Genomic DNA, 14523 nt, shown 5'->3' with positions numbered 1-14523 from the left:
AGCCAAATTATGCTCAAAACTGTGATGATCTTCCTCTTGCTGCAGCCTTCCAGAGAGCTGAGATTTCAGGTGTATACTACCTCCATCAAACATCTCTCTTTCTCAAAACTGGAATGGATGTCATATACAGTTGGGACAGTTCTTCCAAAATAAACATGTCCAGACCCGTACTGGTGTCACCTTACTGAGTAAGACATGCTGCAGTGAGGTCTGTATGTGTATTTGAAGAAGTTAATTAGGTGATTGTGAAATAACTTCCCTGGTTAAGAACAGTTATTCTAGATCATTTTCCCAGGCAAATAACTATGATATACACATGTGCATATATACAGAAATACAATTCTTTTTTTTTTTTTTTTTTTTTTTTTGTCTTTTTCCTTTATTTTTTTTACCGGTACCAGGGATCGAACTCATGACTGCCTGCTTGCAAGGCAGGTGCTTAGGCCACTTAGCTAAATCCCCAGCCCCCGAGCAATACACTTCTAATTCATCCCTCATGGCATTCTCTACACATTCGCCTTTGTTATTCTTTTTTTCCTTTGAATTTCTTTTTGCTTTTATTACTGTTTGTGAGATAAGGTCTCACTCATTAGGTTTCTGGGATGATCCTGAACTTGGGCACCCAACTGATTCACCCATCTCAGCCTTCCAAATTAGGTGGGACTACAGGTATGTAGAACCTCTCCCAGCTCTTTCCTTTGAATCCTTGTCCTTATTATGGAGTCCAGTGGGTCACCTAAAAGAATTTTATGCTGAGTTCATGCACAGTAGGCCACTTCAGTGGTAGAGACCAGTGGCAAGTGAGGTCAGCAGCTCCTTCCAGAATGAAGCCATTTTAATATACAGTGAATTTGACAAACACATTTTTGGTGGAGTCTGTATGTTAGGGTAAAGGCTAAGAAGAACACAAGAGTTAGGATGGTCTCTGTGCTCTTCAACCAACATTAATGACAACTAAGGTGGATACAGATGGCCAAATTAAGAACAGCGAAAGAACCACATAAAGCAGCACATGACGTAAGTCACTGGCACTTAGAATAAGTCTCTGAGGGCAGAAGCTGTGTTCACTCAATATCCAACAGTTAGGCCACACTCCAGAGAAAGCTGGGATTTGAGGAATGGGTAGGCTCTAGGTGGACAAGCAGAGGAAGTAGGTGTTCTGGGCACGGAACTCCACACAGTCCAGACAGGAAAGAAGATGGCACAGACAGTGAAAATACAGCTTTCTGGAAGTAAGAGTGACTGATGTCCAACAGGCAAAGACCAGACTGTATTTCTCAGTTAGGGAGACTAACACCTAGAGTTATGGAAAAGTCAATGGACTGGAGAAGTAGCCCATTAAAGACCACATGACAAATGCTGAATAAATAATGTAGACAAAAGTCCTTGAGAAAATACAAGACTCTACAGCCAACCCTGAAGCCAAGGAAGAGGAGAGGCTCAAAACAAGAGTTTATAACACTGTCTCATTCAACAGAATAGTTAAAGGCCACTGGCATTGACTCAATGCTATTTCCAGAGATCGCTATGTGCCTCCAACCCATGGCTGAGATTTTTCCTTTAATCATTAGCCACTGACTGTCCATAACAATTGTTCAATGAACACAGCCATTTTTGTTCTGTTTTGCTTTGTTGATACTGGGGATCAAACATAGTCATTTAAAAAAAAAATATCAGCAGAAGTTAAATTGTCATTATTTTTAGAAGACATGATACTCTACATAGAAGACCCCAAAATTTCCACCAAGACTTCTAGATTTAATAACCACATTTACATCCATAGCTGGGTGCAAAGTCAACATTCTTAAAGGCTCACTGCCTAAAGCAAGAGCTACTGGACAAAGGAACAGTCACATCCTAAGACACTTGAGGCAGGATCTTCCTTTCACTGGAGATGTGCTCAAGGCTTTAATACTTCCTCTTCTGACGGTTCTAAGTGTAATGAATAACTCTATCTCAGCATATCAACTCAAGGTCTTTTTTATTATTTTGAACAGTGCTATTGACATATGATTTACCCATTTTGAAGTTTCCATGTACTGCATCTGAAGTGGATGAATGCATCCATAGTGCAGATCCCTACACCCTCCTGTCCCCTAATTTTCTCCAACTGTGTTCCTACAGATGGTACAATTTCTCAAAGGTTGGTAGGGCCAGTATGGGTCTGTTAGTTTTCACCTCAGTGATGGCATGAACACAGGGATGGGTTTTTGTTTCAGAAAGAAAGGAAAAGCAACTTACATGCTCTCACAGAATCTCGTCAGGGTGCTAGGCTTCTCCTGGTTGCGTCTTTGCCGAAACCAGCGCTGAATACTTCGAACATCCCAGTCCAGCTGCTTGGAGAGGCCTTCCAGTCTCTTCTCATCGGGATGCTATGAAACACATTACCAAGAAAAGCATTTTCAATGTGTTCTTGTTTTCAACATAAAGCTCTGCCCGTGTAGCTATCTGAGTTTTTTTCCTTGTGCTTATTATTTGCTACTGAGATTTCTCTATTTACCATGAGGGCTCAGGCCTTGCATTAGCAGCATGAACATGAATAATCACTAGGTTACTCTTCAAGAAACATAATGAAAAAGCATGAAACTCCCTGTAAAGCTAGCATGTCTCCTTATCAACAATGTACTTCCTAAGAGGCAACCCAGATTTGATAGAGCAGCCAAGTGGCTGAGTCAGCCCCATCAGCCCTCAAAGATATTCTAATGACGGAGAATTTGCAAAGAGGCATCATTTGGGTACTTCGCTTTATCAAGGAAAAAAGAGTGAGACTCACCCATCAAGTATTTGGACAATGCAGGAGAGAAGAAAAGTAAGGGAAAATTCCAGCTACCTCACTTAAGCCTAAGTGAGGTACCAAACATGTTTTCTCTGCCTCTATTTTCCTCATCTTACATGTATTTCTCATGGATTCCTTTTCTTAGTTATTGCCTTCAACCAAATCCTACATCAGTTCTTTTATTAAGACTAAACATTACTTGGAAAGCAAACATGGTAAGTGGACAGAGATGGTCCTGAAACAAGTGGCAAATGTTCAGTTCCTCACTCTGCTGACTTCCCTAAGCCTCAGTTTCCACATCTGTAAAAATACAGATTGGTAGTGATGGAGTATTTTGTCTCAATCTAAGCAGCACAGAAATAACAAAAAAGGAGACAAAGGGCAGAAAGGCCTTTTATCCAGGCACGGGAGGGTCACTGAGAATGTGGGAACTCTCTTGCTACACAAAGGGCTGGGAATTGCTTATACAGATTATATCTTTGGGAGGGATTTAGTTAGCTGACAGTGATGGATTCATGTTACATGTTAGTATGTGCAGGCTGGGGACTGGGGAACCTTTGGCATGCAAAGAAAGGAAGGACATAAAGTCTGGCTTGGATCAAGAAGAAGCCTGCTAAGCTGTCTTTTTGTGGTTTCTTTGCCATGTTGGGCCTCTGCCATGATGACTAGGTAGAACCATGAGGGGAAAAAGCTATCAGGCAGTCAACCTAAATGGGACTGTGGTAAGAATTAAATGTGCAAATACATGTGAAACGGGGCAAATGTTAGTTCTTTTTCTCCTTTCTCTCAATTACATTCAAGGGTATCCCACCATCAGTCAGGTAAGGGTGATCTGTCATAGAACAAAACTATTTGATTTCTGTTCCATTATTTATTGTTTTAATATTAATGACCAGAAAAATAACCAGAAGCTGAGGAGAGAGAAGGCAAACTGACCAGACTCCACATCAAAAGAGTGGAATGTACTTATGATACCATCCTAAAAGCATCTCAAGCAGCTCAAGGGCTGTGTGTCACCCTCAAACTCCTATGTTGAGACTACTTCCCAGTGTGATGGATGGATTTGGGAGGTCATGACAGAGGCTTGTTCGAGGACACACTAGAGAGCTGGCTCTCTCTCTCTCTCTCTCTCTCTCTCTCTCTCTCTCTCTCTGCCACTTGAAGAATAGGATTTTTGCCAAGAACTAGACCATGCTGATACCAGATACCCATATTTCCAGACTTCAGAAGTGTGAAAAATAAAAGTTCTCTGTCAAACCAACCAGATTATAATAGTCTGTCACAGCAGTTGAACCAACTAAGATACTCAGGCACCCAGAAAATACAGCAGATGGCCTGCAGGAACACAACGTATTGACCTCATGCCTATGTTATCTGAGTTCTTTTTACTAGGGATGACGCAATCTATATTTTCATATCTCTCCTCATCAAAACTATGAGAACAACAATCTTCAGTGCCTATAACATATGCATGTTAGCTATGCCATTTTCCTGGAGAAACTTTTTTAGCAATTCACTTTAAATTTTAATCTATCTTCTAAGTTTATTAATAAAGAAACCATTTTCAAAAGGGGTCATAAATTTTAAAATGGTCTAAAGTTTAACCTTCTAACATCATTCCTATTCTCTCAGCCCCTCTCTTCCCTTTCTTAACAAGTAACCACAGTTATTAAATTGGTTGCTTTCCAGAATTACTTCATGTAACTATAAGCAAAATTCATCATGTAAATATGAGCAAAGTACATTTTTATATCTCCACCTGATTAAACAAATGGTTGAATACTATGTACTTTGTTCTGGACTTTTAGGTTTTTTTATTTTATAATATATCCTTGGCATGTTTCCATATCATTACTCAGAAAAACACCCTCATTCTTTTGTAGAACTGGAGGGATATTTAGTTACACGTTCTACTGTTAATGGACATTACTGAACCATCCCAACTTCTGCAATAAACAAGGCTGCAATAAGTAAACTTGCTGTTGGTCATTTTGAACAGATTCATCTGCAGAATAAATTCCTGGAAATGAAAGTTATAGATTAAAGAATGCTATGCCTCTGTAATTTATTTTGATATCAAAAAATGACTCCAGTGATCTTACGAATTTGTACTAACAAGCTAGAGTATACATTGTCCAAAGCTTTCTCAATGGAGTGTATCATATTTTTGCACTTTTCTGCTCTGGTATACAAACATTGTACCCAGCAAAGTTTTTACTTTTCTTTTTCATGAAAGAAGCATCTTTTCCTATGTTTTAAAAATTGTTTTGTATTTCCCTTCTTTGTGAAGAGTATGCTATGACCATTAGGTGTTTTTTTATTTTGTTTTGTTTTGTTTTATTTTTGGCTTGGTGATATTATCTTTATCGATTTTTAGGATTTCTTTATCTATACTATGAGTTGTGTACCTTTTACCAGTATGTCATTCGCACTTTAGAATTTGCTCAGGGTATTTTTGCTTGTTTTACTTGCAGATGTTTGCCTAAAATATACACTTGATTTTATCAAGTGTATATTTCAAGTCTTTTCAAAAATGGCCTCTAAATTTTGAGTCTTACTTAGAAAAGCCATCTTTACTCTCACACTTTACTTAAATGTTCAAAATATTCTCCCAGGGTTTCTTCTAATATATTTAGGGGCCTGATACATTCAAATCATTAGGACATTTGAAATATTTTGAGATACTCAGTGTGAGGTGTGAATCTAACTTTCTTTCCAGGTGGCCACACAATATTCCAATGTTATTATTCATTTTTCTTTCATTGAAAAAACAATCTATTCTTCCATTGATTTATTTATTATTCATGTCAGGAATACTCAGTTAGTTTTCTCAGGAATCTTTATTTTTCTACATGAATTAGCCTGCTTTCAAAATAAACTATCATACAAGTAAGTCTGTTATATTTTTAATAATTAATTAATATAGGGTGAATTAACAATCTTTTTCAATTTACATCCTTTAAAAATGTTTAAAAACTTTCCTGTCAATCTTTTACACACCTCATTATGTTTATTCCTCAGGATTTTGTTTCTATTGTAAATAATATATTTTCTTGTAATTTTTAATTGCTTACTCTTTGCATAGATATGAAAAACAATGCCTTTTCTCTTTAAATAGTAGTTCATCAGTCCATGTTTGTATGTGTAATGTCCATATCACTCGTGGGAGGTTGGTACGGGTACATAACACATCTTAACTCCCTTTTCATCTTCTCTTCCTTCCCTCCTGGTACCTTTCACCCCTTTCTTTTAGATTTCCTTCCTTTTTTTCCCCACATCTTGCCAGGACACAGTGATGACATCCCTTTTAAGGAGTTTGGATGTGTACATAACACATAATACATTTTTTAATCTTGTTTCCTTCCTTTCCTCCTTTCTCCCTTCATCTCTTGATCTTTTCTTTCCTTTGAGAACAATCTATCTCCCTACTTTCTACTATCTATTTTTATTTTGCTTGATATTTCTATTCTGGGTTTCTTATATAAAAGAAACTATGTGTTTTTAACCTTCTGTGTCTGATTTACTTCACTTAATTTCATGGTGTCAAGGTGCACCTATTTTTCTATAAATGAATCATTTATCCTTCTTTATGGAAGAGTAGTACTTACTCTGAGTGTAAATACCACATTTTCTTTAATTCTGTCTAAAGCTTTATATCATACGTATTTTCATTCAATTCCCTTATATTTATAGATATATAATCACACAGTAGTGTATTACTGGAATGTAAGACCCACAAAGTAAACCTTAATTTTTCTCACTGATACCTAGATTATAGCAGAACTCAATAAATATTTCTGGAATGAATAAATTTTCAAGAAATAGGGGCTGGGGATTTAGCTCAGCGGCATAAGCGCCTGCCTTGCAAGCAGGCATTCATGAGTTCGATCCCTGGTACTGATAAAAACGAAAAAGACAAAAAAAAAAAAATAATAGTTTTCCCTCCTTTTAAAAGTTTTATGATGCTTTTATCTACTTGTTAGCTCAATTAAAATTCAATACAGTGTAGAACAGATTATAACATGTGTTTCTGCCTGTTCTAGCCTTCAATGGAAATACTTGTCATTTTCTCATTAAGCAAGAGGTCAGAGATTGGGAACTTAAATACAAATACATACATTTACAATACAAAACCTAGCCCTAGTTTGATCATTTTATTTCAATTAAAAAGACGTAGGGTTCAACACTCACACAGTATCATACATTTTCTTCTCTTTAGATCTAGTAATATGAATTTGATGTATTTTTAATATTAAATACAAAAGACCCTGCATTCCTAGAATAAATTCTATTTAGTATGGGTAATTCTCTTCATGTGTTACCATTGTCTTTCCTCTTTGAAAAACTAGACTCTGTCTGCTCATATTTAATTTAAATTTTTCACAAAAGAAAACCCACAGAATAGGAAAGCATTTTAGCCAACAATCCCTTAGACAAAGGACCTATCCAGAACATATAAAGAACTAAAAAACATTAAGCCCCCCATCTTCAAAGACCCTCTCCAAAAATGGGCATCTGAGATGAACACATTTCTCAGATGAAGATATACAAATGGCAAGTAAATACATGAAGAAATGGTCACCATCACTGGTCATTCGAGAAATGCAAATTAAAACAGCATTGAGATTTCATCTCACCCTGGAAAGAATGGGCACCATCAAAAAATCAACTGATAACAAATGTTGGTGAGGATGCGGGGAAAAAGGAACACTTCTTCACTGTTGATGGGAGTGCAGACTGGTGCAACCTCTGTGCAAATCAGTATGGAGAATCCTGAAAAAACTAGGATTGGAAGTTCCATTCAATCCAGCTATTCCCCTCCTGGGTATTTTCCCAGAAAAATTGAAAAGGTCATGTCACAGTGATATATATGCACCCATGTTCATAGCAGCACAATTTGTAATAGCTAAATCTTGGAAACAACCAAGATGCCCATCAACCTCAGAGTGAATGAAAAAGATTGGTATTTTTATACAATGGAGTATTACTCAGCTATTAGAAATGTTGATATTGAGGCCTTTATAGGTACATGGAGGCAATCTGAGAATATCTTCATTAGTGAAATAAGTCACATTAGTAAATATCACATTGTCTCTCTAGTGTAAAAATAACAAAACTGACAGAATAATGGAATAAAAAAAGTATAATAGATATTGTAAAAGTGAAAGGGAAGGAAAGTGCTCTAAAGGATATAAAGGTGTGTAAGATAGATGACCATATTACTAAATTTCCATTAGATCATTGAACAGAAGGGTTTGCACTGTCAATGTTTGAATGTCTAGCCACTTTTTATGTTTTGATTTTGTAATTTTAACAACTATTTTTAAGATGACAATATGTAACATATCAACTAGCGATTTTATGATGTTAATTTTTTAAAATTCTGTATTATTCTAGTTATTTTGTATTTTATTTTTTTAATTTTCCTTTTTCCTTAAATAAAAAAAATTGGGAAAAAAGATTTTTCACAATACTAGTAAGTATGATTAGTCTCAAGTATTTGGGAGGATGATGTCTTGGTCAAGGTTTGATACGGGAGCTTACCTGCTACAATAAAGGTGAAATGGAATGGCTTTTAAATTCTTCTGTGCTTTCATACAGTATAAATGAATTATCTGTTTTTAAGAGTATATTAAAATTCATTAGTGAGACCCATATGTTATTGTTTGGCTATCATAACTATTCCACTATGTATATGGAAACATCATACTGCAAATCTTAAATATACACAATTTAAAAGGAAAGAGCAAATATAACTTCCAATACCATTAGGAAGGAATCTAGGCATTCAAGTGTCTTAGAAATGCTAATCATCTGAGCAATGAAAAAAGTAACTATATTCTCAACAAATACTTTTTCATTTTTGGTTTTGCTTTTTTGTAGTGCTGAGGACTGAACCCAGGACCTTCACACTGGGCGACATTTCCAGCTTTACTTTAAATCCCCTTGAGTTGCTAAGCTGCCCACGCAGGGTTTGAATTGCAGTCCTCCTGCTTAAGGCTCTTCTGAGTGCTGAGATTACAGATAGGAGCCACCACACTGGTTTCAGTAAATGTGTGAAAGGTTAAAACACAAAAAACTGTTCTTTTATGAGCACATCACAGCCTGCCTAAGTTTTTCAGGTTAGCCCTTTTAATATGATTTGTAAACACACAGAATGTTGTATTTTCCTAATCTCATTTTGCAATAAAGAGAACTATTAGGATGGGTATGTGCATGTACCAACTTCCCATGATGAACAGAAGCATTAATGCAAGCATGAACTAATAAATATTTTGAAATGTTTAAAAATAAATAAATAAACTTTATGTCTGACTTAGCAGATCAGCCGATCTGTGAAGCTGCTAACTGCTTGGAGAACAGAAGCAGGAAGAGGGGAAGATTCTTGCCAGTGTCTTTCCGTTCCCCACAACTAGGTGCAAACAGCATCACAATTTCCATTTTTACTTCTTTTTCACACTTGTTAGTCAAGCTGATAGAAATATATTCCTAATTTTCCTGTTTCTATAGTTATCAATTATTACATTGCTAACTGCTTTTTTTTTTTTTTTTTTTTTTTTTGGTTGCTGTTATTTGCTTTGTCTGGACTCAACTGATTTTCTGTTTAAAAAAGTATTGTACTTTTAAATCAAAATTTTAAAATTCTATAGTTGTGCTAACTCTTTAGTGTGGGCTTTTATCTTTATTAATTTTTTCTTTCTGCTTGTTTCTATTTATTTCATTTTGGGTTTCTTTTCATAATGTTTACCTGGTTCTTTAGTTTATATAGTATGAGTAATGGACCACTGTTTCGTCATGGCACATACAAGCAGTGCTTTTATTATTATGGTTTTATGCAATCTTCTAAATTCCTAAGAAATAGTTGAGAGAACATTCAGAAATTTCCAGCAACAAAAGGCTTTCTGAGTTGTTTTTCCATTTCTTTCTTTTTCTTTTTTTCTACTTTCTAGTTTTTTGTATTATTAAATTATGCCTAATATTTAAAATTTATTATAGATTTATGCTGTAATACAGTCAATCTTGTAAGTATTTGGTAGGTGGTCTCTATACTGCATGGTTCTAAATTCATCCCTTGCATCTTCCTCATTAATTATGCTTCCAAGACTTTCTATATTCTATTTTTTATTGACTCTGTCATGACCTAGAGATAAATTGAAATTTCTTGTGTTTCTTTTTTAATTATTTTTTATGAATATAAGACACATTCATATTTAATATATGTATACTTATAGCCTTTTAATTTTCATTATAAGTTATGCCATTATAAATTACGGCAGTAAGACCCAATTCTTTAATACTTGTACAAACCTCAGTTTCTTTGTTAATTACATTTGCATGACTCTCTTCACTTTGTTCTTATTTTCAGACTTTTTAATTATTTTGTCTTACTGTATCCCTTATTTATTTTTCATATGACTGTATTAGTTGGCTAGTGCTGCCATACCAAAGTGGAGTATCACAAACTGGCTAGAAGTCCCACATCAAGGTGTCTCTTGGGTATTGGTTAGCTTTCCCACTGTTGGACAAAATATCTACACCAGCAATATAAAGGAAGAAAAGTTTATTTGGTTCAAGGTTTGAGTGGATTCAGTCCATGGTCTGCTGGCTTTGAGGCAGAAACATTATGGTGCAATGGTGTGGCATAACAAAGTCACTTAGCCCTTGGCTACTCAGAAGCAGAGCAGAAAAACCATGCCAGGGAGGAAGAGGCAGGAAATACATACAGTGTACATCACGGTTTGGATCTGGAATATACCCCAAATGCCTCAGCGTGTATAGGCTGGGCTTTTGGAAGGTGACTGAATCATGGGGGTTATGGCTGATTTGCTGTTAGGAGGTAGGGTCTGGAGGGAAGAGGCAGGTTGCTGGGCATGTTGTGGGGAGAAGGGGTTGACCCTGACAATACATCTCCCTTCCTATCTTTTCATTTTTCTCCCTGCTTCTGGCCACCATGATGCGAGCAGCTTTTTCTCCCCACATCCTTCTTCCAAGCTACTGTGCACTGGGAAAAAATGATCACTGACTGTAACCTTAAGTCAAAATAACCCCTCCTGCTTGTAAGTTGTGGATGTCAGGTATTGTGTTCCAGAGATGAGACAGTGACTGAGACAGTATCTAAATCCCACTCCATGACTTGTCCAGACCCAGCCTGAAATGTGCTTTACTGACCTACTAGGCAGCTCCCAAACCAATCACGTTGACAAGTAAGCTTAACTGTCACTTCTTTTCCTTCTACCTCTCCCCATCATCGCCCACATGTCTGTGTCTGTGACCAAGTGTTCCTTTTATGTAAGGATACCAGGCATACTGGATTAAGAACCACTATGCTGATCCAGCTTTACCTTTGTAGAGATCCTCCAAAGAAAAGCACATTCTTTGGTACAGGAAGACAGAATTCTGACGTATAAAGTTAGAGATCAGAGCATTTTTCAACTCCAAAAAGTAACTCAACCCTGAACTACTTTAATAGATGTTGATTATGTATCAATATGACCAATTAGGATTTTTTTTTTACATTTTGCTACTTTATGTTCTGCTTTCTGTTTTGATGATCTTTAAAAATACTTTATGGTCTGTTTTATTTTTTTCTTTTATTTACAATTTCTATTTAGGTGTTTATCCATATAATTATAATACTATTCATCTATGTTTTCTATCTTTGAGAGTTCCACAGGAGCAGCATTTAAAAATAGCACCATTTCCTCTTCCCTTCCCTCTCGTTCACCACCCAATACTAGTCGATAATATTATCTTTCTTAGAGTTTACTCGTATATTATCAGATAAGCTTGGATATCTATTTGATTTGCTAGCTTCACTGATAAGCTGCCTGACTCTCATTCTTCAGTGAATTTATTCTACTGCCCACTTTCTTTCCCTTTTTCCTTAGTTCGTTGCATCATTTCTACATTGTGGGATTATACGATGCAAACACTTCTGTTACCAACCCTCAACTTCTTCCTTTTTTAATGTAAGTATATTCAAAACTCATAGGCCTTCCCAAAGATCCCTTTGTCAGCCAAAATTAATGATTTGGTAACTCCTACAAAAAGGAGAATGAAGAAAAAACAAGGGGAATCTGCCCACAATTTTTAAATACAGTCTAATGTATCAAAAGTAAATTATGATATGATTAATCTTGATTTAGAGCTAACTTTTGTTGCTGTTGCTGTTTTGCGAGACAGGGTCTCAATATCTAGTTCAGACTAGTCTTGAACTCATTATATAGACCAGGCTGGCCTCAAACTTGCAGTGATCCTCTTGCCACAGCCTCTCAACTTCTGGGATTACAGGCTTGTGTGACCACCCCTGGTGAAAGTTGACATACATTCTTATCACCATAGCTTTAGAAACAATTTGATTAGAAAAGTGAGGTGGTTGATATCACAGATATATGCAAACAATATGGGGAGAGAATCCCCAAATATATATATATATATATATATATATATATATATATCACAATAATTCTGAATACAACCAGTTAAAAGACATGCACTAAAAAATATTTACTAAAGAGAAATAGTCATTTTGTTCATTTGAATGGGTCTGACAAGCTACAGTTGTGGATCCTTTAGTTTCATCCCAAGACTACAGAACCATAATCTTTAGAAATATGATATAGCAACCTGCACTTTTACTCCTCAGGCAACACTATTGCAAATTGCAGGGTGAAACCACTGGCCCAAACGGAAAATCATCTACCAAATGACTTTTAAGCACTATTTTATTTAGTCCCCATGAAAACCTTTGAAGAAGTTATTCAGAGACTTTTACTAATAGGATATCTGCAGCCTAGAGAGGCTAAGAAACTTTCTCAAAACCACAACACCGAGAAGGAGAAGATTTCAGATTTAGAGGCAGAAGAGCAACAGACTCCAGACAAGCAGGTGATGCCTGAGAAGAACACAGGACTGGGGGTGTAGTTCAGTGGAGAGTGCACGTTTTGAGTACTATGGTCCTGGGTTCAATTCCCAACATAAAAGAGAGTGAGAGGAAGAGGGACAGAGAGGAGGGAGAGGGGAAGAGGAAGGGAGGGAAAAAGAGAGCCTCTGCTAGAGAATATAAAGGTCTCAAGTTCATTACCTAATGTCACAGGTTAGAGCTTCAGAGTCAAAGTAGGTGTCTGCTGCAATCGCACAGGACAGATCCCCACATTCAGAAAGGACGGAGCCTGCCTGGCAAGTGCAAGGTCATGAGTTTGATTCCCAGCACACACAGAAAAAACTAACTGAAGGTTTAAAGCCTTCACTGCCATCCTGAAACTCTTCATAGCCATGTCGCAGTGTTTGGGAGGCGACTCATTAGAGTGCACCTCTTGCCTACCCTTGACATGGTCTCAGCAGGCACAAAGACCTTCAAGGTCACTTGTGCACTATAGGTCAGGGCAGTGGGCCTGTGGACAGGGGAGAGGCTGTGTGGACTTCTCTGCCCTCCAGTAGCTGGAGAAAAGAAAAGCCCAGCACCTGTGAGGGCCTGCCTTGCCCTGTGAGTAACTGCATGACAACTATACAGAAAAAAAACAAAACACCTCAACAGGCTGGATGAGATTGGGGAAAGGAGGCAAAAACTTTTTGTGCTGTTTGAACAAGAAGTCATAACACATTTGAACTCTGCACTGGGCCCCACAAACTATGTAGCCCTTCCTGCATATTATATTTAAACATTTTTGAGGGTAGATCTCTACACAGTTGGAGGAAGATAACTCTGCTTTTCCTCAAAAGGTCACTTGGACCTGCAGCCAGGGCCTGGACACTGGATTATCACCCAGATGCCCACAGACTTTTCTGAGCTCTCCAAATCCTGCTCTTTCTATTCCATGCAACCAACCTGTCACGTTGCACATCACCAAGAAGACTGGAGAACTACAAAGAATACAAGGCAAAACAGCTCTCATTTATGCTGCATTTATATTTAAAACATGAGGTTTCTGTTTTAATCGTGTAAAAATTTCCAAAGGAATCACCTTGGAAACTAAGAGACTCTGATCATTAAAATTAGCTAGAAGCAAATAATCTCCAGAGCAGTTATTCTGGCTGCAAACCTTTTTATTACCTTCGTAGGGGAAATTTCCCCAGAAACTGTGATAAATATAAAGTAAGGAAATATAATGTCCACTTTAGGATTTTAAAGGGAGACATAAAACTCAATTTATTAGTCACTTAGAATAATGTGTGCTTAATCCATTCACAAAGAACATAAAAATATATTGTCGTCTCATTAAAAAAAATGAATCTGGTAGAGTACATGCCTCACATACACAAGACCCTGGGTTCAACTCAGGAACACAAAGAAAAAATAAATAAATAAACCACAAACAGAAAAACAGAAAATAAACAACAAACAGAAAACCTCTGAAAATTCCCTATATGTCTGCTTTGTTTTAAGAAGAGAGAAAAATGTTTCACTATAGTAAATAGATACATTAATGAAAATGTGAGGTTTATTCGTAAATAATTTCTTTCTTAAAATACCACAGGATATGTGGCCCTTTGGTTTAGATCCTGGTCATTCCACAAAATGTCAAAAAAAAAAAGAGCTTTTCCTAAAATTCAATTCATTCTTCTTTTCTTCCTTGCAGAGATACACAAAATATAACTTGTGCTTCCTTTTACTTTTCAGGGGGGAAAAATCTATTTTTTGTAAAAGGAAGGACAACCTTAAGGAATTCTGGCAAAAACAGACAATAAAATAGTGTGTTCGGATAACTGAATTAATAGTTGTAATAGTACTAATGGCTAGCATCACA

General features: G+C 36.6%; 1 protein-coding gene across 3 annotated transcripts in view; it reads right to left on the bottom strand.

Annotated features, from left to right (window-relative positions):
• Cers6 (ceramide synthase 6) overlaps nt 1-14523 on the bottom strand; it is a 267795-nt gene that overhangs the window by 165520 nt on the left and 87752 nt on the right. For all 3 annotated transcript variants that reach the window (XM_063259221.1, XM_003478656.5, XM_003478655.5), the window contains exon 3: nt 2242-2372. In XM_063259221.1, coding sequence (XP_063115291.1) covers nt 2242-2372 — 131 coding nt within the window. The remainder of the gene's footprint in view (nt 1-2241; nt 2373-14523) is intronic.

Source organism: Cavia porcellus, unplaced genomic scaffold, assembly GCF_034190915.1.
Source record: "Cavia porcellus strain 051 isolate PalLab524CR breed Dunkin Hartley unplaced genomic scaffold, mCavPor4.1 scaffold_12, whole genome shotgun sequence".
NCBI lineage: Eukaryota > Metazoa > Chordata > Mammalia > Rodentia > Caviidae > Cavia > Cavia porcellus.
The sequence above is the reverse complement of the archived record's forward strand: the minus strand, read 5'-3'. Positions and strand labels throughout refer to the sequence as shown.